General features: G+C 34.7%; 1 protein-coding gene across 1 annotated transcript in view; it reads left to right on the forward strand.

The window, feature by feature from the left end:
* Positions 1–24,523, forward strand: part of CFAP47 (cilia and flagella associated protein 47) — a 347,392-nt gene that overhangs the window by 228,632 nt on the left and 94,237 nt on the right. Inside the window, exons 52-53 of the mRNA XM_074816879.1 lie at positions 19,015–19,190; positions 21,498–21,605. Of these exons, the coding sequence (XP_074672980.1) occupies positions 19,015–19,190; positions 21,498–21,605 (284 nt within the window). The remainder of the gene's footprint in view (positions 1–19,014; positions 19,191–21,497; positions 21,606–24,523) is intronic.

Raw genomic sequence — 24,523 nt, forward strand, 5'->3', positions numbered from 1 at the left:
AGGATGATACCATATGAAAAAAGGTGACAAGATGCATATGACAGGGTTCAAACAGAGTTTGTAACTCTGTAGATATTCTGACCCTTATGTATGGCCTCAGGCAGTGGCCATCAGCTGATGTTGTGAAAGAAATCTTCTGTCAAAGAGTGCAGAGAATTTTGAAGAAACAAGTAGGTCTACCTGGCAGCCATATGCAACTGACTGTAGCTCAGGTCTTGGAGACAGAAGAGTTTTCTCTCTTCTGCTTTCAGTGCACAAAATCAGCTACAAGGAAGTACCACAGTTCTGTCTGTACTGCCTGCCCCTAAACTGATATGACTTTAATAAAGCATTGTGTCACCATCCTCTTTTAATTTGTTCAGGATTTTCTGTGCTAAGTAGTTTTGCATGTGTTTTCATCTGTCTTTCTTATAATACATAATTCTGACTAGATTATTGATCTTGACTTGGAACAGCACAGGATTTTCCAGTTACATTTATCTTTGTTTTGCACTGTTAATTCAGTGGTTTACCATCCTTAAGGTGCAAAATTTCAGTCTCAAAAGGTATCTGAAGGTATGAAAAGTTATCTGAACCACTTAGAAATAATTTGGTTTAACTCATATTTTTAATAAAATATAATAAATTTGCATTTTTACATTGATGAGACCGATCTCACTACATATCACTTTTGGATGTGTTCCTTCTCTCAAGCTAAAATTCAAAGTGAGGTTGAATAAATAAATGGATGAAACCCAGTTTTATGCTGCTCAAGTTTTGTTAAAACTCTTTTGGCTTGTTATGGCTGAAAGCATTTAAGCTTCTGATTTGCTAATAAACCAGAATATGATTAGACTATTTAATGGAAATAAAAATACTGAATAAGTGTGCCATATTGAAAAAGCCATTATTTTTAAGCTCTAATATAATTTCAATTACTTTAGGCAATGTATATCAGTAAAAGAAATATCCTTGTTTGAATAGAATGCTTGAAAGGGGTTCTCTGTCTGGATGAAAATGTCATTTCTTCAGTAGCCAGAAATTTACCACCTCTTCAAGAGAAACCTACTTTTGTTTTCCTCCCTCCAATAACAGCTACAAAAATAGGGAAAATATGAATATGGAGAATTATACTATTTTTGGGCCTTTCTCAACTTTATATATATTATATACATATACACACATAAGTATATATGTTATATTAAAATATACAAAGGAAATGAGCCGTGCTAGGGATAAATTTTCTGGATCAAGTAGAATATCTACTAAATGCATTTAGAAATAGAGTAGTAGAATGGTAACTCCAATAAATAAGAGTATGATTCCTTATAATTCAACTTTTCATCTGTTTTCCATGCTTGCTGGCAGCAGAATCGCTGTAAATTAGGATCAGAAGTTAACTTTTAGACTAGTTCATCCATCTGTAAATAGTAAGTTTAGTAAGGCTTCCATCCTGTCCCAGATATAGCACCATTAAAATGAGAACTTTAGTCTAACCAGAAGTTTAGATTCAAATCCTATTGTAGTCCTGGGTTTCTGGGAAATGGATGAATAAACATTTGAGTAAAGACTCAGAATTTGACCCATAAACTGAAGGAAGTGGCTTTTTAATTTTAAAAGTTATTTTTTTTCCCTATTTTTTTTAACATAGAAACCCAGTAATTCCTCTAATTTGAAACATGTCTGTCTCTAAATTGAATTAGGTTTAATTTTTTTGTTTCCTATGTGGCCACTAGAATGCCATCTGCAGATAGCGTGCTATGATACAATGCTTTAAGGGTCAATACAGTGTTTGAATAATAAAAATATTTTAATCTCTTTTTCTTTTATATGTGTGTCCATTTTTTCTACCAAGAAAATGATAGTAAAAAAGAAGAAATTGCCTCAAATTTTGCCCTTAATAGTGCTAATACTGTTTTACGTTGTTACATTCAGACTTTCTGGGACAGTGAACCACTTCCACTTCTCAGCTTTTCTCCTAGATCATCAGTATTCAAGGTATTGCCTGTGTTTGATAAATTCATGGTGCCACTATTTTGCAAATAGCAGAATCAAGTATTAAGTTTCATCATGGTAATTCCACATGCCTGTATTTCTAAGCAAGGGCTTACTGTCTGTTTCTTCAGTTTTCAGTTGATCTTCTTTAAGATAAGTTTATTTCTCATTTTTCTCCCCAGGTTTTTTTGTGGGGAGGAAGATTGGGGATTTTTTTTTTTTTCTTTTTTGTCTTCCAACCTAGACAGTTTGGTACATGATTTCAGATTACATTTGAAATCGGTTTAAAATGAATGGGGATATTATGAAACAGACTAGACACATATAAATCACACTTTTACTTTCTGGCGAGGCAGATACATCACTTGGAAGTCTGTCAAATAGCTGACAAGTAGTGTTCTAAGTTCAGACCCTCATATAATTTCTGAATAACGCTGAATAGTCACAGCCTTATTATTTGTCTTTTAGCCCATAAAAGGGTAAGTGTTCAGTTGTCCTTCCTCTAAAATTTTTGCTGGGATGTCTGAAATTCACTGGGATCTCTGAAACTCTGAACTCGCTGGACTGTCTAGGCACAGCCTATAAAGAGTTCAACAGAGCACTTCAGACCAAGGTCTGAACCTATGGTATGAACCCTGGACTTGTCTCCAGGGGTTGTTGGAAATGTCAAGGGAAAATGCAAGGGTATGTACGTATAGTATGATACATTCTCTGATTTTAAGGGTTTTCTGTTCAGGTTTTTTGCTCAACTGCCAGGTCTATCCTTAAATTTATGTATACGTTTAGTATCCATAACCTCCTTTAACTTTGAATTTGAAGTGTTTACTGACCATGGTTTTTGAACCATTACCTTTATTTTCAGCTGTGTTCTTTATTTTAAATTGATGCCCCCTAGTTCTTAAATGACAGGAGTCAGTGAACAGTTAAACCCTATCCAGTGTCTCCATGCTACTCATGATTTTGTAAACTTCTATATATCTGTTCCGAATTATCTCTTTCCAAGGTGAAGAGTATGATAAGGTAGTGATCTTCATCTGCATTTTCCACCTGAACCTTCATATTTTATTATTGTAGTATTTCTCCAATGGTATTTCTTTCAAAAAGAAAAAAAAACTTGATCAAACGTACTGAAAGGAAGAAAATAATGTGGATTTTAACAGTGTTTGTCCTCTAACTGCCTCACTTGATGCACTTCGAAGTGTGGCTATCAAAATCAAGCTTTCAAAACTTAGCTCTACCACTTAGCATTTTTGATTTCTTATTAGTTGATATAAGTCAAAGCAATGATGAGATAATTGAGCAATATCTTAAGATTAGAAATTTTACTACTTTATAAAATCCAGTGCCACATAAAAAAATTAGATTTCTGTTGATGACATTTAAAAATATTAGGTGAAAAGTAACAAGACTTGCTAAATTGCATTGACCTTTCAAAGTGATTCACAGCACATCAGCTCTTTATATCAAAAGTCATTCTATGACAAAATTCCTTGATCCCAGTACTTGACCATACCAACCGTTTAAATGAAATCTTAGAAGTGGTGTCAGGAAGACCTCATTATATGTCCCACTCTCAAGAATCAAGCAAGCTGTCTTACTCATAACCTGCAATTGCTGTTAGGAAGTATTGCAGTGAATATTGAATTGTGAAGCTCTGATTGTAAAACAAAAGATATTTCTCTTTTTTTCTTGTAGAAGAATTTAATTTGTCAAGCAAGAGTATAGCTTTTACTTTGAAGAAAGGAGTGTAACTTATGTGAGGTTTGCTCAGTTCTTCATCTTTTCCTGCCCGGTCTGTTCATGGCAAACATTCATAGAGTTAAAAATAGTGTTGATCTGCTCAACATGCAGGAAACTGTAAGAAGTAATATAGATATGTCCCAGCAGGGGAATGAAGATTCTAATGGCCAAGACCTAAGTGTAGCTCCTAATGCAAGGGCTGGTAGGGTGAAGTAGTGTGCGAAGGCTTTACTTTTTATAGGTAGATCTCCCGCCCCCCTCCTATTCCTAACTTTTTTCTTAGTATTAAAAGGAAGACAGTGAGACTAAGCAGTGGGTGAGATTCTGAACTGGGTCTGGTTTAACTAAGTTTCATTTTGTGGAATAATGGTACTTCAATATTCCTATAGGTAGTCTTTATCTTTTGTGTGTTCAGATCACTTTAACTATGTCTTCTAAATAATTAAGGGTTTGTCTTTAAATTCTTGAAACACTAATTAATTATTATAAACATCTATGTAACTGTAGAAAAGAATGATACATTGGCTTATTTGTGTGAAAAATAGATCTTTATACACTGTACATGATAGTGGTAATAGTTTCACATACAGAACGGTGAAGAGGTTTGGAATCTTCAAGAAGCTAGAATTTTTCAGTGGACTACTATGTAGTTTAAATGCAGCTTGCATTTTCTTTGAGTGATTCATTTTTTTAGATATATATCATACACGTGAGAATGTCCACAGAATAGCTCAAAAATCTTGAGAAGATAAACTAGTTCTCTAATCAAGAATGTCTCTATATTGTTATATTCTGATTAAATAGATGGATTAATCAAGATTCATGATATATTTCATCTGGTAAATGGTCTTTAAGAAATACATGATAGCCAGTTAAGTATATTTTTCAGTTTTCTATTAAATGAAAATAACTTATCTTCCTGCTTTTATATCGAGTACTTGTGTTAAATCTCATTGTACTGTCAACGATGTAGAGTTTGTGTCTTCTGACAATAGTGATATTTTTTTATTTTGCCTTAATATCTAATGTTTTGACCCCAACCTTATATTGTATTTCTAAGAGAAACAAGACAATATACTCATTCAGTGAACACATCAACCAGATTATAAAATGTTTCAATAATTCATGTTGTAAACCCTATAGCTTGCTGGTCTGGATATTTTTTCTAATCCAGACCCTGAACACTCTGAAATCCACTTATCACAATTCCAGAAATGATATGAAGCTTACTGCAAGGGAGGAGGATTAGCCAGATGCAGGTTTATTTTCTAAGCCCCATGTATATTGGTAGAAATTAGATCAATTGGTGAAACCTGGAAAGGTTGTAAGGATGCATTCCAGTTGTGAAGGATTCCTGCCCGCCTTGATTGATAAAGCTTGGTAAACAGGGGAAACCTTACAACAGCTTAGAGGATAAGGCTCTTTTTCAGAGGAGGGATATTATCAAGTATTGTTAATACTGAAATAACCCAGACAGTCCTAACGCTGCTTATAATGAACACCTCCAACCTTACCTTACAACTGCATCAGCCACTGCCCATCTTCAAACTCTATTTCTGCCAGCTGTCATAATGAAAGCAATCAATCTAAATTCTAAGTACGTATGTCTTGTTTCAGTGTCCTTTGCCTTTCAGTCCAGCCTGAGAACCGGTTCTGGTAGTTGGCACTGCTGGCCTATAGAGAACATTTCCCCAGAGTCATTAAAAACTCCGTCAATTGTGCTGCTTGTATAAACATTTCCATAGCACTGTTCTGGAAATATTTCCAGTAAGGAAATTTTGGATTTGTAAGGCCTCATTACCTATTCTATCATTTTGAAAAAGTCCTCCTTTGTTCTGCATGATGTAAGGGAGATTGATGTTGGAAACTTGTCAGCTTTGGCCTTCCTTTCCACCAGATTGCATTTCAACCTGACAAAGATTGTCAACTCTATTAAAAGAGATGTCATGGTTTGAACTCGGACAACACTCAAACACCATGCAGCCAATCGCTCACCCTTCCCCCCCTGGTGAATGAGGGAAGGAGACTGAAGGAACACAAGGGAAACTCGTGGGTTGAGATAAAAAAAAACAGTTTAGTGATTGTAATAAACCGAAATAGTAACAATAATGGAAAGTTCAAACGAGTAATGCACGATGCAATTGCTCATCACCCATCGACCGATACGCAGCCCGCTCTGGGCCAGTGATCACAACAGAATGAAGATCCTGCTGTCGCAGAAGTGAGAGAGAACCTGCCTCCTTTGTGTACTGAGCATAACGTCACATGATATGGAATACTCCAATGGCCAATCTAGGCCCAACACTAGCTCTGCTCTCTCCCAGCTCAAGAAAATTAACTCTATCCCAGCTGAAACCAGGACAAGAGATCAGCTAAAAGCTAGTTCATGGAAAAAGGGAGAAAGTGCCCTCTGTGATCATTGTCTGCCCGGAATTTTCTTCCTGTTTTTTCATGAAAGCATTAATGTATTTTTATTTCATTCTGTCTTGTCCAGACCAGCCTGTGACAGTCTAATGAATCTCAAAGGCAAAGAAAACAAGCCTGCAACAGTAGAGATGGTACAGGATGCAGAAGTGTACTTTCAAATGTAAATTTTACTTCAAAAATAATTCTCAAGTATATTTCAGTCGTTCTGTGGGTTTTACTCTTAGTGACTTCTAGATAGCAGACTATATCAGACTGTTGTTCATCAGTAGCTGACAGCCTTTCAAATTAATTACAAATTATAAAAATCTGGCTGTGTCTTTTTTCTCATATATGATTACAAGAAAGGTTCTGTAATACAGCATGTGGGACTATCATTTCTGTTGATCACGAGAATGTCCTTTTCCTATCCCAAAATCCTACTCTCTTCTTTAGATGGTAGACTGAGAAGGAAGGATGGATAACAGCATGGGATTCCTACTAGTCCTACTGCTAGGTTGACTCCTCAAACTCTTCTCACCCAACTCCAGAAATTATTTTGACTTCTAATGAGTTTATAAGCTGTAGATCAGAAGTGGCACCCTTGCCAACTCAGTGACGTTTTTCTTCTCAGAGGATATATTCCCCTCAAAAATCATGGCAGATATTTCACACTTGAAAATCATGCTTTGGAGATGGTAGAGGTAGAAGCCATCTGTGGGAGATGTCAGTCTGTTTTAAATCCATAACTGTTTTACAGAGAGCCACAACAATAAGAGATGGCACAAAAGATGTGTTAATTTTCTCTAGATCATGCCTCTTCCCTGACACCTCTTCTTCTTTTGTTTAATTACTTGAAGGGAACCCACAAGGAAAGATACATCTGTGTTAGCCTTTCAGTTCACAGCAACAGCATGTTTTTTGGGTGTCTTTCCTGATCATCCCTGCTTACTACACTTTCATTTATATCACACAGCAGTCCTGGAGTGCATGAAATGCATCTCTTCTGGGTGTAACTTAACTTGAGAATATTTTCCAGATGTTCATCTAATGTTCTTCAACCATTAATGGGTGTTTAAGTTCATGGGAGAGAAATAGAACTACTCATAAGCAAAACATTAATGGGTGCTCGTACTGTGTGGATGCTGGGTCCTCACCACCAACCATTTTGCTTTACGTGCCTACTCCTTTTGTGTCTCGCTAAATGCTAATATAGATAGATCATAGCACCCAAATTTTTGTAACTCTTCCTGTGAAAAAGGACGCATCTTGTTTATTCTAACAAGAATTTGCATTTTGTGGGAACTGCATTATGTCAACAGACAAGTATAAGGTAGAGAGCTTATTACAAATACAACCAGTGTTAAACTAGATCCAACTTAGAATTTAAATTATGTGTCAGTGTCTCCTTTATTAATTTTCTAATTATTTATTTAATTAAAAGTAAAAAGCATATACTCAAGAATATTTTGTAGTTATGTAATTTGGCAGTTGAAGACAGTGACACACTGTTTTCATAGCTGTGGTACTTCATTTTTCATAAATCCTAAAATAAACTGTAATCTGAATATTTTTATACATGGCTGATACTTGGATCATGTTCTCAGAAACTGAGTAACCTGAAGTTATGAATCATGCCCTAAGACCAATTTTTAGAATATGCTTTTATAACAATTGGTAGCATAAAAAGTAACATTCTGTAAAGAACCATGGCAACATGGTTTGTGGAAGAAAAACAAATCTGGGAAGATGGTAATTATTAATCACTCTAACTAAAAGCAGTTTGGCAAATAATTCAGACCAGAACATATTTGTATAGCCCATTACAAAAAAGAAGAAAAAAAAAAAGAAAAAAGAAAAAGGACTTATCAAAAGAAAGATAAATTATTAGAAATACTAGAATGCGAGTGAAAATTTTTGATAAATATACAGCAGCTGCTAACTCCCTCCTCTCTTCCCTACAGATGCATGAATCAGTTCTGTGATATAACAGCAGGAAGCTAATGTAGATCACAAAATGACAGCTGAGCTGTCACTAACTGCCATGGAACAAAAATGTAAGGTTAGATCTAAACCAAGTAATTAGAGAGGTGTTTCATCTTTGCTAGATGAGTGGTCATATATATGAAAAATAACTGTCAAGTGAAGAAAGAGAGTAGCATTGTATAATTAAACTGCTATGTCCCTTAGTCCATAACTGCTGTTGCTAGCCCTGTGGCTTATGAATCAAAATAAGAGGGGTTTTGCTCATCCATTAAACACAGCAAGTCCACAGGAAAAGTTATTTTTTTTTAAATTTGGTCACTGATGGTAGCTGGAGTACAGATTGTATAGCTTAGTGAATTAGCTATTAAAGTAATGTCACTGAAAGAAAAACTTAATGTTTGAACTCTGTTCCCTGGATATACGTCTGTAATGATTGTCTTTCTAATCAGTGGAACTTGTGCTAGATTTTCAGCTCAAGACAAAACATGGTTGTATATATACTCTGTAGGATTGGGTTTTTTTTTTGTTGTTGTGTTTGTTTTTTTTTTTTTAATAACTAGGAGAGGAACATGAAAGGGAACAGTGAGAGTTTCTTAAAAAAATATAGTTATCTTACATATAAATTTTCAAACTGCGTTTGGAATTTTTCTGCAGAAGTATAACCTTTAAACCTGTCTGGCCATTTTTCTGAGTTGCCAAGAAAATTGGTGGTACTGTCACTGGTTTTCCCCATAGTGATTAATGTGGATTAGTGAGTAGTGGAAACTCACTGCTTTCCTTGTGTAATACAAAGAAAAGGAAGAAGGGATCTTTATTATTCATTCCATTGCTATGAATTTTGTCCATCTATATAACAGGAAGCTGCATCTTTTCCTTAAGACTAATTTGGCAGGGGTACTACTGCTCTCACAAAATGTAGTGATATCCCTGCTTCTCTGAAATAATATTGCTGTGTTCCTGTGATCAGAATACTATTTTAAAATATCAGAGTGAAATTCAAATACTATTTTATAGTTGTGCATCTCTAGAACATGGGTTGAAGCAGTTAGCTCTTCTTTTCTGCTGGATTTCTATGGATAATATGCTTCTGAAACAGTGAATGATAATTAAATGGTATCATTACAATGAGCAACAAGTTTATCCACACATACAAACATTCTCAAACAACATTTGAATGAGGAAATTCAAGTAAGTATATAAAACTAGTTGATTAAAGATTTGGTCTGAAAACAGATTCTGTGTTGAAGTTTGTAAAATGCTGTTAATTCTGGAATTACTTGCTTTAAATGATACAATTTTAGTTGATATTTTTACTTTAGGCTAAAACCCTACCTATTTTAGATGGCTTGGCCTATTGAAACAGGAATTCAGATCTTTCCTCTTTTATTTGAATCAGAGTAAGGAATGACTATGGAGTTGTGACAATATGAACATATCTGTGGCACTTGCTTAATCATCATCTTCACTAGAAAGGAGGAACCAGTGTCTGTTACTGTCTGAAGTAACTGTTCATCAGCCTTTTTAAAGCAAATTTGCTGCTTGATTTTAATTCCTGGTAAAACGGTATACGAAAATCATTGCAACTGAAATCTTAGATAACTAGGGAGAAGGCAAAGTCTAGGTGAGCATAGAGACTACATTAGTTTAATCTCTAGAACTAGTTGTATAAAAGGAACCTAAAGGTCATACAATTAGTTCCCTGCAGCAGATATTTCTACTGAACAAATTCTAGCTAAAGTTGCTTGAGAGAAATGTGGAGTAAAAATTAGCAATACTCATTTCACACGGAAAGAGATAGTGAACTCAGTAATTATTAATTTATATGTTTCTCTGCAATTTAGAAAGAATACTTTACAAAGAATTTTAACAGTTCAAAGGAACTATCTGAGAAAGCAGGAAGCTTTCAAAAGTCAGATTACAGTTTGTTCATGAATATTTGTTATTCATTAATTAAATAACACTTCCAGTTATTATGAGTTGTTTGTATGTTTGCAGGTATTTTTAGTTCTAAATGCAGAGAACTGTATTTTTTAATTTTACCAATTGGTAATTATTAAGTTTCTTCAGCCATTGACAACATTGTAACAATTTACAATTTTTAAAAAATTATTTTTTGGTCACTGTATTCTTTGGTGTTTACGTGGACTTCGAACGGGGAACAGTAGTACAGAGGCTGAACTTAGGCTGATAAATTCAGGTTCATTATCTCAGATTGTTTAGAAAAATGAACTGTAACAGTTACTTTGCCTTGCAAATATTGTAATGGCTTTATTCAGTTTGTATGTAGAGGTCAAGAAGTAAGCTGAATCTTAAGGTTTTATGTAAAATGTCTAAAAGGCTGACAGTTATTGCTTTGAGCACACTTACTCTTTAACCGTTGTCTATTTCATGGAGAAAACTCTAAGTGTATATTGGTGGTTCACTGAGTCAAGAGACTTTCTAATCTATCCGTATATTTGAAAAATTGTATTGGCTGTCTTGAGAGGAAGTACCTAATATGTGAGCTCCAAGCAGGATCTGTACAGCAGGAGATAAGCCAGAGGGGAAGGTCTGTTTTGAACAGAGAATTATTAGTTTCTGTTTTAATAAAACCAAATGCCTGGAAGGGATTGAGTTTGGTTTCCACATAAGTGTGAAGACAAAAGTTTTGTCTATTCTCTGCCAAATCTTTCTCTTTCTCTCTCTCTGTCTCGTCCTTGAGAGCCACATGAGGACTCAAAAGTTGGTAATGTAACTCTGAAACATATGCTGCCCGCCCTCACTTCCATGAGAGTTGTTCTTGTTGAGTTGAAACTTGTGCCACTGTTGTCATTTGTAACGGCTCCCATGTCTGTGCCACTAGTGCACTGCTTCTGCACTCTTCAGTGGTGATTTTAGAAGATGACTGTTACAGTCTTCACACTTAGAAAGATGTTTACATGCAGATCTAAGAATAGGCAGGGTGTTTCCATTACTGGTTCCAGCTCTTTCCAACCTTCAAACCTCCTCATTTTTTCAGTCTAGAAAAACGAATGCAACAGTCTGTGTGATCTGTACACAGCAGATGGTGACTGTAGGATGAATATAACAACTGAGAAACACTTCATTGATATTTAACCAAGTTTTAAAATTGAAATCTCACGAGGATACCTTTTACTCTATAAAAGATATAGCACGAAATAATGGCTCATGTCCAGATACATGGATATGCCAAAAAATGTATATTTCAGGTGGTTGTAATAGCAGTCCTCTCCCTGAGAAGATGATCTGCCAGGTACTCAAAACTGAGCACAAAGGAATATGGAAAGATCAGTATTTAAAGGGCTTTATATTGTTACTCATAAATCCATGGTTCTCTGATAAACATTTTCTTCCATATCTTTTCCATACCAACCCATATAGAGGGAGAGGCTGCTTTCTGGGTGTCAACATACTAGTTGGACTGCATAGAGACACCCAGAGAAGTGCAAGGGTGGGCCTTGGTTCAGACTGCTCTAATTTTAGCTCTGTCAGAGGTTCTAGTATCAGATATTAGTCAATAATAGCATATATTTTGATGTTAATATTATCAATAAACATTGTTTCTGATACAGTGAGCTTGCATGACTTTTTTAGAGTAAATACTAAGGGCGTGTATGGGACAAATTGCTAATACAGATACCTCTAGTATGTCACATATGGCATACAAAATCAATAATGCAGCATTTGTTGCTGTATGTGAGAGTAATCTGTGAGAAAACTTCAAGGACTTAAAAGTTAACTTTGCTTGCCACAACAACTAAGAATGAGGTTGTTTTCTTTTTAAAGTTTATCTGTTCTTTTAAGTCATAGTAAGGCACAGAACTAGATAACTCTTATAGAGGCTGTTCTTTCAGATTTATATACATTTATGTTTTCAGGAAAGCTATGAACATTTAAGAAATTCTCTTTGCGTTATAATGCTGATACTCTCTGGCTCCTGAGACTGCAGAGATATGCCAAAAATAAAAGTTGGATTTAAAAAAACCCAAGTGTCTAGGATATGGGAGAGGAAGTTTTTTATCCGAGGCATTTTACCTGTCAATATTAACTTATTTGTACTTTTCTACTCTTGGAAAATTCCGGAGAAAAAGTTATTCTCAGTAAAAACACTGACATTTTCAGTTTTGTTCTAGAATTATCTCTACCTCTATATGTTTTATGCCAGCGTCTTCTAAATTGCCAAGAAACATGCTTCTTTAAAAATATCTTTTTAGACCTACAGAATAAGAGAGTTACAGGAGGAGCAAGATCTAAGACAGTCAGTTAATTAACATTTTATCTCTGCTGATTGAGTAACTTGATGCTAGGTGGTGTAGCTGAGATGTAAATTATCTCATTAGTATGCTCATAAAAATTCAATAAAATGAAATATTATCAGAGTTGGTTACTAGTTTTAAAAAGTAAAGAAGTACTTTTAGTTAGCTCATACCAGCATGAGCTGGAAATGGGGGCACATAGTAGAGTATTTGCTTCCACATGTGTAGCAGGAGTCACTAAAGGTGATGGAAGTATTGTAATAATTAGTCATTACTGCTATTCTACCGTAGTACCATTAGGTTTTTACCAAGTATTTCTGAAAGTCTTGGAAGCGCTGGAATATGTGCAGTGCGAGTCACTGCGTTTTCCTGATCAGTTCTGAATGAGCTGATACCTCAGCATTTCACTGATGTAGTCTTTATCATGTTTGTAGTTTCATGCCACAGGAGCTTTCTAACATCACCACATCAGATTTTCAGTCCAGGACAGTATGCCCATGGTGCAAATATCAGTTTCAATGTCTAACAGGGTAAAATAAGTGCTATTAGAATAGGTTCCTGGAAGTAATTATGTTGTTTCAGTTGCTGACTCTATTATGAATATGCAGAAATCATCAGCACTCACCACGCTTTCCAAAGCCTGTTTTAATCTCTTAGAATTATGAGTGTATGGCTCTGTTGTAACTATTGTAACTTCATATAGCACTTGAAAACAAATCAGCTGTTTGTTGTAGCATTATATGAGTAGATACAATTAGCTCAGGAACTAAACTTTGTAGTTCTGTATACATTCAAAGTCCAGGGATAAATAGTGCACTTCTCTGGTAAATAAGAGAGTGACAAAGATTTGCTTAAATACTTAACCTGACTGACATTCACAAAGATCTCTGTGGGTAAGATTTAGTCTAGATCTGAGACAAATAATTGAAAAAGATGGGTTTTGCTAATTGTCTACTTGATCCATCAGAAGCTATTAGGAAACTGAAAGTACCCTAAATTTACATCTCCTTGACTTCCCTGAAAGAAAGGACTGGTTACATATGGCGATTGTAACTATTCTGAAGCTGATTTTGGTCAAGTATCTCTGTGTCATGACATGCTTGAAGAAGAATTCCATATTACCTTTCCATGCGACATAACTGACTCTCTGAAAATGCAGTAGTAACTGATAGCTCTCTTGACTTCATTATCCAGGAGCAGTACATTTCTAACTTAGAAATGTTACACTTTGTAGTGCTTTTATTTATGTGATACTGACCTTAAGTATTTAGTTCTGGCATTGTGGACATGACTGTCTGTGAAGGAGATAAGACATTCTGAAAAAAAGAGAAATGTCTCTTTTTGAGAGATGCAGCATGGATTTACTGAAGTGTCAGTCATACAAAATAGTCCTTTTGAAAAGGACTGTAAATACATCTATTGATTTGATTCAAACTATGTTTTCCATCATTGACAGCTCATATATTACATGTATCTGCACAGCAAAGTGACCTATAAGAATGATGAATAGGACCTGTATTGAAATCTGTCAGCTGCCGAGTCATGCTTTCCAAAAATGTTGTTAATAAAGTAGATGTAAATGATTTTCCTGTAAAATCCTCTGAAGATTAATTTGATCCTTTGTTACATCAATGCAGTGGCAGATACCTCCTTCCAGAGTGGTAATGGAAAAGATTAACCTACTGTTATATATTTTTAGTAGTTCTCTCTAACCTGATTCAGGTTGGATAAGCCAGGTTACTGTATATGGTGACTTATGCAACTGAACTGATAACTGAAAGTACCAACTTGAGGTTGGCGAAAAGTAGCTGTACTTGATAATTTCTTCATCTTGAACTGCTGGATCTGAAAACGAAATCTGCCTGTGGTCTCAGGAGGATGGAGGATTATTGAGCTTCAGTCTACATGGATTCAGAGGTGGCCTTGATTTCAAATGCACAGGAATATTCATTAAGATGTAAGCATAGTTATTACTTCCTCAGTTATGGGAATTTGGGATATTAATTTGACTTTGAGTCAGTCTGTATCCCCTTGTCAGGTATGTTTTTTATAATTATCTTAATATAGCATTTCTCTTGTAATTCAACTTGTCTTTGCTATAACTTCTTCTATCTATCTGTACCAAACCAGAAACATTATACAGATGGACAAAACTGGAGTGCACGGAAGTCCAAATATGTGCATGTTATTTAGTTCATTAGCTTTTCCTATATATGTTATAAATTATGGTAATATCACTTTGGTGTGGGTTTCTCAATGTGCATGATTTCTTTTGGTAGAGCTGAGGACATCATAGATAGCTTCAGTCACATAATATAATGCTTTTGCAGTCCCCTCCTTTTCTTCAATTTCAGAAAGACTTTTTAGCAGTCATCTATTGCAAAACATTGTTTTCCCAGTTTGTTTGCTTGGTACAATGTCTAGTCTCTATTAAGAGGTTAACAGTGTAATAATTTTTAGTCCATTAGATTAGAATTATTTTAATAATTTATGAACTAATCATCTCCGTATTCTGTTTTAGAGCATTATTACTTAGGCACTAATGTACATTTCAGGTAAAAGAAATTTAATTAAGTGTGATTATTATATGTAAATTTATATGTAAATTTACACCTGAAACTCATTGCACTATTAGCCTCTGATATTAAATGTCCCGTGCACATTTTTTCCTTCTAGTTAGTTTCCTGTACTGTAATTGTGATAAGAATGGATTCCTTACTAAGCAAGTTTTACAAATATATATTTTGCTTAAGGTGTTTAGTCCTGGATTTCAAGTAGTTCAATTTGCTGTTCTGATAAACACTTAACCGTTGATGAACTGTTGGTACCTTTTTGCAAACTGATATTTTGTAAGGCAAAATATGCCAAGTAAAATGGGAAAATACAGTATCAAGATAAGGGCAATGCTGTGATTCTCAGTCGTCATAACTCTACATGGAATGGAGAGGGTTATCTTGGCAATTAGTTTACATCACAGTGAGGGGAAGAAAAATATGGCTTGTACGGTGAGGGAGATGGTTCACTTCACCAAGATCTGCTACATTAAGTTACGAGTGACTAGGAAGCTGGAAGGACTCACCCTTTCAAGACATAGGAGGTAAGGACATCCATGTGTCTGAATGATCACTGCGGGAAAGGCCCAGCTGTGTGGACATCTGGGTCTGGATTAGAAGTGTGTGTGGAGAGGAGAAATGGTGAGGTGAAGTGCATGTTGGAGGCAACGTTCCATCAAGCACTTCAGGAGCCACCTCTGATTTTTAAAACTAATTTGATGAAACTGCACTGAACTACATTCAGTACAACCCTGAAACTCTGTCATCAATTCTTCTGATAACTCACTTGAGCTGTTTTGTTCCAAGAAATGGAAATGAATAATACTGAGGATACAACAGGAGACTAGCTTAACTCCTACTACTGACATAGTGACACACTGATGGTGACATTGAAAGCTCTGATCATTTTGACCCTATGAAATATAGAAGGTCAGGATCTATTTTTTCAGGCATATTGCCACCTTTGAGTAGGCAACATTCCTGCTTGTCGTTAGGTGCAGCACAGAGAAAGAAGGCACTTTTTACTTGTCAGTTTAGAAAAACAATGATGTGGACAAGGACCTACAAAGGGAAGAATTTCTGCTGCATTATCTCACCAGACCTATCAAAATAACTTTCTTACCACTTACCTGACTTGAAAATTTGCTTCTATAGCAATAGTCTGGCAAACATGGGAGCAAGTACAAATGCTTTCTCCTTAAGGTTTGTGGACTGGAAAAGCTGCAAACAAATGCAGAATGAATGTCATCTCCTTAATTAAACTGGATTTTAATTGAAAACAATTCTTCTAAAGCATTAAGAAGTGTAGTTAGTCTCTTAGAAGCTTTGGTAGATAGTGCTTTTACTGACACCAGATGATGGTTAGAATAGGATTATTATGGAAGTTTGAACGCAGAGAAGTGTTATACACAGTAGTTTTAGAATGTGTCCATCTTCCTATAAGCTATCTTGTCAAAGTTGAAGGAGGATTATTTGATAGTTCAGTGCAGTGTATACATTAATAAAATGTAAAATTACATATTATAGACTTAAATCCTTTAGGTCCAGTTGCTAAATGAAGAATGTAGAGAATGGGATGATGAGAAAATCTTTGGTATAAAATATGTCAGGAAAATATTTCAGCAAACAGGTATAATATCACAGAAGATCAGTTGATGATGGTGAGCATTTTTTGATGCAAAGTCTTGATAACGGGATATTACACTTCTATATAGGCCCAGGCTATTAGTGTAGGATAAAGTGTAAGCAGTCAATTGTTTTTTCAAGTTACACAGAGAATAAATGTTATCTCATATTTACATTTAATTTAATTTTATTTTACCTTATGTTAGATTATTTTAAATTACCTGCACTGGACAAGAAGTGGATTGCAGCAAGTTCTAAAGGAATAAAAAATGATATATTGCACCAGAATAGCTCTGTCTTGGGTACTGGCAGTCTTGGTACAAGAAGCAGTTTGAGGAATGAGATTAATTATTTTATTTTTTCAACTTTTATAATTAATTTTCCTCTGTCAAAATGTTTATAAAAAACCACAACACTGAAATGTAGCTATAAATTAATGACTATAAATGTGTTTGGGAAGTGCCCGTATTGTTAGTCCTTTGTATTCTTTCTGATAAAATGCTACTTTCAGGAAAAATAGTACTCTTAGCAATTGCATGGGCATTTTGTTATTTATCCTAGTACTATGCCTCCATAGCAATCAATTAAGGCCTAGAAATGTACAATATATATACTTTCTGTTGATAAATATATATCCGCTCTTATTACCATCCATGAAGTAGCAGATCTCTGAAACATTTATAGCAATTCCAAGGAAATTTCCTGGAAATTCCAGGGAAATACATAATCCTAAGCATTCATTTTATACTGGTAAGAGAACACTATTTTACATTTAGCTAACATTTGCAATATAAATTCTCCTTTGTGTACAAGGTTACAAAGGCTTCTTTGATAGTTGCTGCTTTTTTTCTAAATAAGCAGTCCAATATTTCCTTTTTACTGTAAAAGTATTTCCTCAACACAGCATGTAGAAGTTTTACTATAAAATTGTTATGAAGCCTTTAGCAATAAAGTGGTACATAGATTTAGAAATTTGTTTACATCGGTAAAAACTATTAATCTGAATTTTAAAATATTTCACAGCAAATTGAAAACCCATCTTACTGATGCAAGGCACTTGAATGATTTAAATTGTTGGTGTAATCTTGCCATCTGTAGAACATTAAATGTGTTTTATGTGTGTTCCAGTAGTCATTTTCTATAGACGTAAATATATAGAAATTTACCAAATCATAGGCAGGCTCAAAGAAGTGAGACAGCTGTGTGTGGGGTTGTAAAGTATTTCACGTTCATTTTTTAGTATATTATTAATTTTAATAGATATGTTATCTTTTTCTCCTTTCATATTGCAATTTGAATTATTTACTTTTTACAAAAAAGTGTATGGTAAAATTTTTCTCTGAAAACCAAATCACCATATGTTTAAAAAAAAGCAACCTGCATTTTGAAATCAACTGCTTAGTTAGAACAAAGGAAAGAGACCAAAATAGGGATAAATATAGATATAGAGAAATAAATATATGTATTTGGTTTTGGATTTTCCATATTTTATATAGATGAACATATATGAATAGAAAGTATGTATTTTAAACTGCAGATATGCATCCTGAATTGTGACAGTGGATTTCCTTTAATAATATATTCCTTCCTGTCTGTTTAAAGTGTTTTGTTTCATAAAGTATATTCATATTTACACAGATAGGTACATAAGATGGAGTTACACTTTTTTTACCCTTACAGCAAAGAAGGGGCTCACTGGAACACTGCTGAAACATAGCAGTGTTTCAAGGGCTGCTCCAGAATGCAGTGTAGGAACTGTGCAGAGTGAGCTGTCGCTGAGCAACTCCTGCTCATCTTAAAGGTGTTCCACGTGTAAAGTATGCATATTTATATAATCAGGCCATAGTTTGTCTCCCTTTTATTATTGTAACTGGAATTTAATATGCATCTTTAATAGTAGACATGTTTTCCAGACGGTCAAGAAAAGATGGTCCTTGCCTGAAGTGTTCATAGACTTTAAACAGAAAGATATGGAGATGACTAGTAAAAGAAATGGCAAAAAGGAATGAGGGAGGAAATGTTTATTGTGGTGATGTTTTAATGTCAAGTATTATGATGTAACTTAAAAATTAAGAGGAACAGATCCTGCAGAATTCAGCCTGAATCATTTGCCAGTTTGCAAAGTGGACATTTTCAACTGTCCGTTCTTGACTGTTGGGAGATGGCTTTGGAGGGTTTACCTGGTTGGGACTACAGCAGATCTGCCTGTAAGGTGTATTTTGGAAAACCTCAGCCATATCTTGGAAGGTGAAGTAACTTGTTAGAATGCAGACTGGCCAGGAAAACTTGAACTTTTCCTTATTTATGGAATTAAAGAGTTTACATTTTGAAGATTGTGTGAAATGTCTCTTGCTGCAACTTTTCTGAGTTAGTTCACAAATCAAACAAAGGTGCAGCCTGTGTTCTCATAAGTGTAAAGAGGAAGATATTTTATGTGTAATGACTCATAATTAATTTTGTGGGTTTTTTTTTTCCAGGATACTATGGAAATTCATATTCCCATCACTAATCCTGCAGATAAAATTCTCCAGCTGAGTGTGGTGCTGGACAATCAGTCACTTTGTGGACAAAAGGCTTTCACGCTTAGGCCCAAAGAAACATTTTTGTATCAACTAAAGTTTTCCCCAGCTGTTGTTGGCACTTCATATGGAAGGTAAGTTGCAGAGTTTTGATACTTGTGGTTCTGGCTCTTGTACTAATAAGTGAACCACTTTAATTGAAACCTCAGTCACTTGAGGTAGATATTGGCCTAAGAAAAACCAGTTAATAAATGGAATTTAAAAAAATTCCAATTTTAAATATATTGTATCCCAAACAGCAACTTTCTTCTGAGGGGAAAAACCTGACTGACAGGCAGTAGAATAACCTGTAGTTATTCTAATTCACTAGAATTCAGTGACCAATGTTTTAGAAATTTACTTCACTTAATATTAGAAGTTCTCTCTGAAAACTTCAGATTAATTCCTAGTTTTGTAAATTTGTAACTTCCATAAAAGGAATAACATGATTTCATTTTTCTTCTGGGAAGGAACAAAAATATAACTACACAACTAAAAACAGGTGAAGAACTCTTTAACAGTCTTCACATAAATCCATTTAGCTTCAGAATCTTCCATTAATCAATGATCTACTAAATTAATATGGAGAGGTTTTAAATTACAAATTTTTCATTACGTTGGAAATCACAACAAAATCATGCAGGTAGGATAATTAACAATACAAAGACAGATGACCTCTTGGTCTTAGTTTCAGTTGAACCAGTTCAGCAACTAACTGAAGAGTGTAGAATTGCAAAACATACTTTCCTGGAATTTGGTTAGCAAGGCATTATTTAGTTGAAGGGCTGATTGAAAAGCAATTCCCTGTTTTTTAATTATATAAATTGACTGGCAAAAATATGAGGATGGGGAGGAGGGTGGAGTGGTGGTTTATGAGGAGGGCAGAGACAGATGACTTGTGTTCAAAGACCCAATGTTTACAAAGCCAAAGTCCATGTGTTTCAACATTTTGTTCAATTTGCTTGTATTGATTTTTCCAAAGACCAGAATAATGGCAGGTATCATTGTACAATACCACTTTCAAGCAATACTATTTTATAAAAATGAGTACTGTTATCATGCTATTAAATATTTTTTTCTGTGGGACTTTGTAGAACTTATGCATTCTGAAGCTGTAAATGAGAATAAACCTCATCTTTTCATGCCAGATATTATTTCTGGTGTTTTTGAAGTGCAGAATTTCCAAATAACAAAATAAAGGATTTTTTAACTGGCAAAACTTCGGGCTCAGCCAATTGATAGACTGGGACTTAGGGGGATATATGCAAAGATGACATAAAGCACACCTGTACATGTTCAATATAATTATGCAGTACTGTACTAGAAAGCTGTCTAATAGCTGCTTTAAATTGCAATAGCTCCCAAGGACTACAGTTACAGCTGGAAAGAAGTACTTCCACATTACATCTACACTATTACCTTTTTTTTTCTGAAACCATGCTCTGTTTCCTTTGCTATGGTAGCAGCTGGGAAGAAATGTTATAAAAGTGTTTGTCGCAGGTGTACCTTTTCAAATGGATGATTCTTTCCTAAGCTGTTTTATGCTCACTTTAAAGGCTCTGTTGGCACAGAGGATAGTCTGGAACCATAAAGTCATGGAGCAGACATAGTTATCTATCATTTAGAATGAGAACTGGTCCTTAGTGGGTCATGGGTTTGCACGGTGCATTTCATGTAAGTTTTTATATGCTTACAGTGCTTTGGTTTAATATTATGACTCTGCTACTCAAAAACCCCAAGAAATAGAAGAAGAAATCTGCAATAGGAAAGGAATGTGTTAGAATGTCTGTCACAGAAATATACTGCTGTACATATCTCACCTAGCAGCAAGCAATTTTCAGTCATGACAACATTTGATTGTATATCAAAGCAGTATATCGAATATTCCTTTGAAGCATATCTCTTTGTCATGCTCATATAAATGTGTCTGTATCTATTCCTCAATTTTCATCTCTAGATTTGAAAAGATTTTCCTTTATAAAACTAACTAATATTATTTCTGTTTCTTTGTCCTTTGAGTTCAAAATGTCTAAAAAGAAAATACTGACACTGAAATGAAATTAAAGCTTACTCTTGTAAGTTAGCAGTTGAAATGCTTTGAGCTGTATTTAAAAAAACCCCACAAAACAACAAACCCAAACAAACAAAAAGCCAACAAACAACTTTTTATGCTAAAAAGTTAAGAAAGGTGAAGAAGTGATTTTGTTGCATCAGTAATTATAAATATTATTAGTTTTGGTAGCTGAATTCAGATACCAGCAAGAAGTATTACAGGAAAACTGGGAGCTAATTAAAGAACTCACCGTGTTGAACTCATTAGGCTTTTCCTGAATTTTAATCTGTATATTTTTTATTGTCTGCACAAATGCTGTGTTATATTAAGCTTATGATTCTGTTTTTAGTGTCATATTCCTGTCAGATATCATTGGAGAGTTTTGGTATGCACTGAAGTTGATTGTAGAGAAACCATTGCCAACTAGTCTACCTGAAATAGAATGTGAGCTTGGAAAGTAAGTATGTAGTTCATAGTGCTGAACTTGGTCACTGGTTTGAAGTATCATGGAAAACATATGAAGAGTTTACATCAAAAAGCCAGAATAGTGCTGGTTTTGTACTAAAGTAGTTTGCAGATAATTTTAATAGATATGGGTGAAATTCTCTTTGGAGAAAAAAATTGAAATGGAATTGTAGCCTATAGGTAGGCTTCCTTTGAAGTCCTTATATAGAAATCACTCTGAAAATACTGCAGACTATAATAATACATATCCGTAATACAGAGTTCTGTAGGTTTGTTTTCTTTTCTTTTCTTTTTTTTTTTTTTTTTTTCCCCTCTTTCTGTACTAGGAATATATCTGACAGTCCTGCTTTACAAATGTTTGTTATACCAGTTAGCAATTTCTTTTAACTTCTCAAGAAATGGCAAAGTAATACAACTTCTATCCAGCAGATCCTGGGGGTAGACATGGTTGGAACACTGCAAGTGTTAAGAAAATGAGCTACTTAGAGCAGACAGAGAAATGAACCCAATTCAAATTTTTGTCTTCCTTCAACAACATTTCATCTTGCATTTTGATAGCATAATTTTCAAGACAGAAATCAAAACTTTTAGGAAAAGACTTTCAAGAATGCCAGAATTTCAGTAGTGCTTTTCCACTGCCTAGTAGTAGGTTCTGTGGACACTGCTCTTCTGAATGATAAATTCCACTTACTTCTGTATATCTTATCTTTGACTAAATCTATAATTAATATACATTACAGACTGAGCAAAAAATGTTAGAGAGTACAATATGAAATTTCACCTGATTAAGTTTTTGTGGGTGAATATATTCTGCTGTTCATATATGATACACAGACCAGAGTTAATGGGCAATGCCTTTGTTATTATGTTTTTCTAAGAAAATCAGTAGGGCTGTCTATTTCCTGGTTTTTACTTTAAAATTCTGGGCTGTTTGGAGTAAAACCCATAATTTTTCTCTACTATGTAGGGTGACACTGTTAGTAGTTAGAAATAACTTAAAACCTTTTCATTCAGACTATCTGGCATTCAGAATTTTCTTTAGCATGCACTACCTGTGAACTACATGTACTAATGGTCTGGCTGAGAATGGCAAGTCATCCTTTTCTACTGCATATAAAATGTATGTTGGAAAGGATTAGCTCCATTAACTACAACACTTGCCTGTCAAAATGATCATCTCAAATATATTGGATTCCATTTCTTCAAATGAGATTTCTTTTCACTTTACATGTAGATGCATGTTATAATTCCTATGCATATGTAAATGAACTCATCTATATCTGCCCTAGGCAGATAGTGATGGAAGGACAGAGAAGTACTATTTAACTAATTATCAGCAACAGCAGCAACAATAATGTATAACAGGAAATTAACAGTAGTCTCTTTCATATATCTTTTTATATATGTATTATAAAACAGGATGACAAAACTGACAAACTTCTTCCTTTTGTGTCTGCATTATCTGCCATATTCTTGGTTTCATAAAGCCTCCTGCTTTTTGTTCAGTTATTTCTTTCAACACTCTCCTTTTTCCAGAAATTTACTTCTGTTGTGTCATCAGCATAATGTCCTCTTCTTGAAGTGCAAAATTTTTGACAATTGTAACCCATGATGGCATTGAGGTTACACTTAAATTACTGAGAATTACTCTACCTGCTGAAAAGATGAGCTAGTCCAAATCAATTAGCTGCATTAATGCATGCTGAATATGTAAAGTCAATGCAGGTAGAAGTTTATGTGTTGTCTGTTTAAGAAAGATATTAATTTGTTTTGGTTTGAATGGGTGTACTTCCTTGCTATGTTCCCAGAAACATATTGACTGCAAATGTCATAAAATGTTTAAAGCATTTCTGATTGGTGAAGCTTTGTAGTTCTTTAAGAGACTAACTTCCATTCTATCACCTTTTCCTTGAATGTGGAAGAAGCATTATCGTATGTGATATCTTTCCAGGAGTAATGTTTTTTATTATGTGCTTGGTGCATTCTTTTTGCTATCAATCTGAAAAATTCAAGAATTTTGTCCTTGAAACATCAGTTGAAACTGCATTAAGAGCCAAGAACCCATTGATACATTTATAATCAATTTCTGATCAATTCTTGAAAGAGAAAAGAAGAAATTCTAACAGTTTATCTATTAATCCTTCTTCAGATACCCTAACATTTTGGGTTTATCACAGGCAGATCTGCTTCTTGTTTCTGTCAAGGTAGATTTATCACATCCTTTAGCATGTGCCTCTAAGCAAGGAAACCTTCTCCTTGATATTCTCCATCTTCATTTATCCATCCTGTTACGGGCTCCACAGTAGAGTCATTGAAGATGAGTCAGTCAAATCATGTTCACAGTGGTCTTGAATTTACTGTCATATGCAACAATTTTTTCTAGCATAACTGTGGTTGTCAATCTGTGTGGGGTGGCAGAGGTTCTTAATGGATTTTTATCACTTGGAGAACCTCTAAAAGTCAAATAGTTGCTTACTGAAACTTCAGATATTCCAACACAGTTTTCCCTTTGGCAAAGTGTTATGTATGAAAGAGACCAGACGAAAATGTAAAGGCTAGAAATGGTAAATGTGAAAAATGGGGATTATCAAGTGAATCTGAAGTTCTTGTGTGAAAATTTCCTGGTATTTCTCCACTCTCTGCAGTTGAGCCTTCAGTGATAGTCAAAAACAGGTCTGCCACTCAGCTGCTGCAGATTTATATCACTGCACATGTTGGAAGGATCCCACCTGTACACAAGTTTTAGGGCCTGAAGTTACAGTTGTAAAGCTTGACTGAAATACTTTCTCTTCTGAATGTTGCTTTTTATATTTTCTTTTTCCTTACTGATTTAGCTATGATTAAAGGACTAATTTTTTCCAGAGGATAGATATGTGGAGCAATCTAGCAGTTGAGCTGCCACAACTTTGG

The sequence above is a fragment of the Strix aluco genome, chromosome 2, assembly GCF_031877795.1.
Source record: "Strix aluco isolate bStrAlu1 chromosome 2, bStrAlu1.hap1, whole genome shotgun sequence".
Classification (NCBI taxonomy): domain Eukaryota; kingdom Metazoa; phylum Chordata; class Aves; order Strigiformes; family Strigidae; genus Strix; species Strix aluco.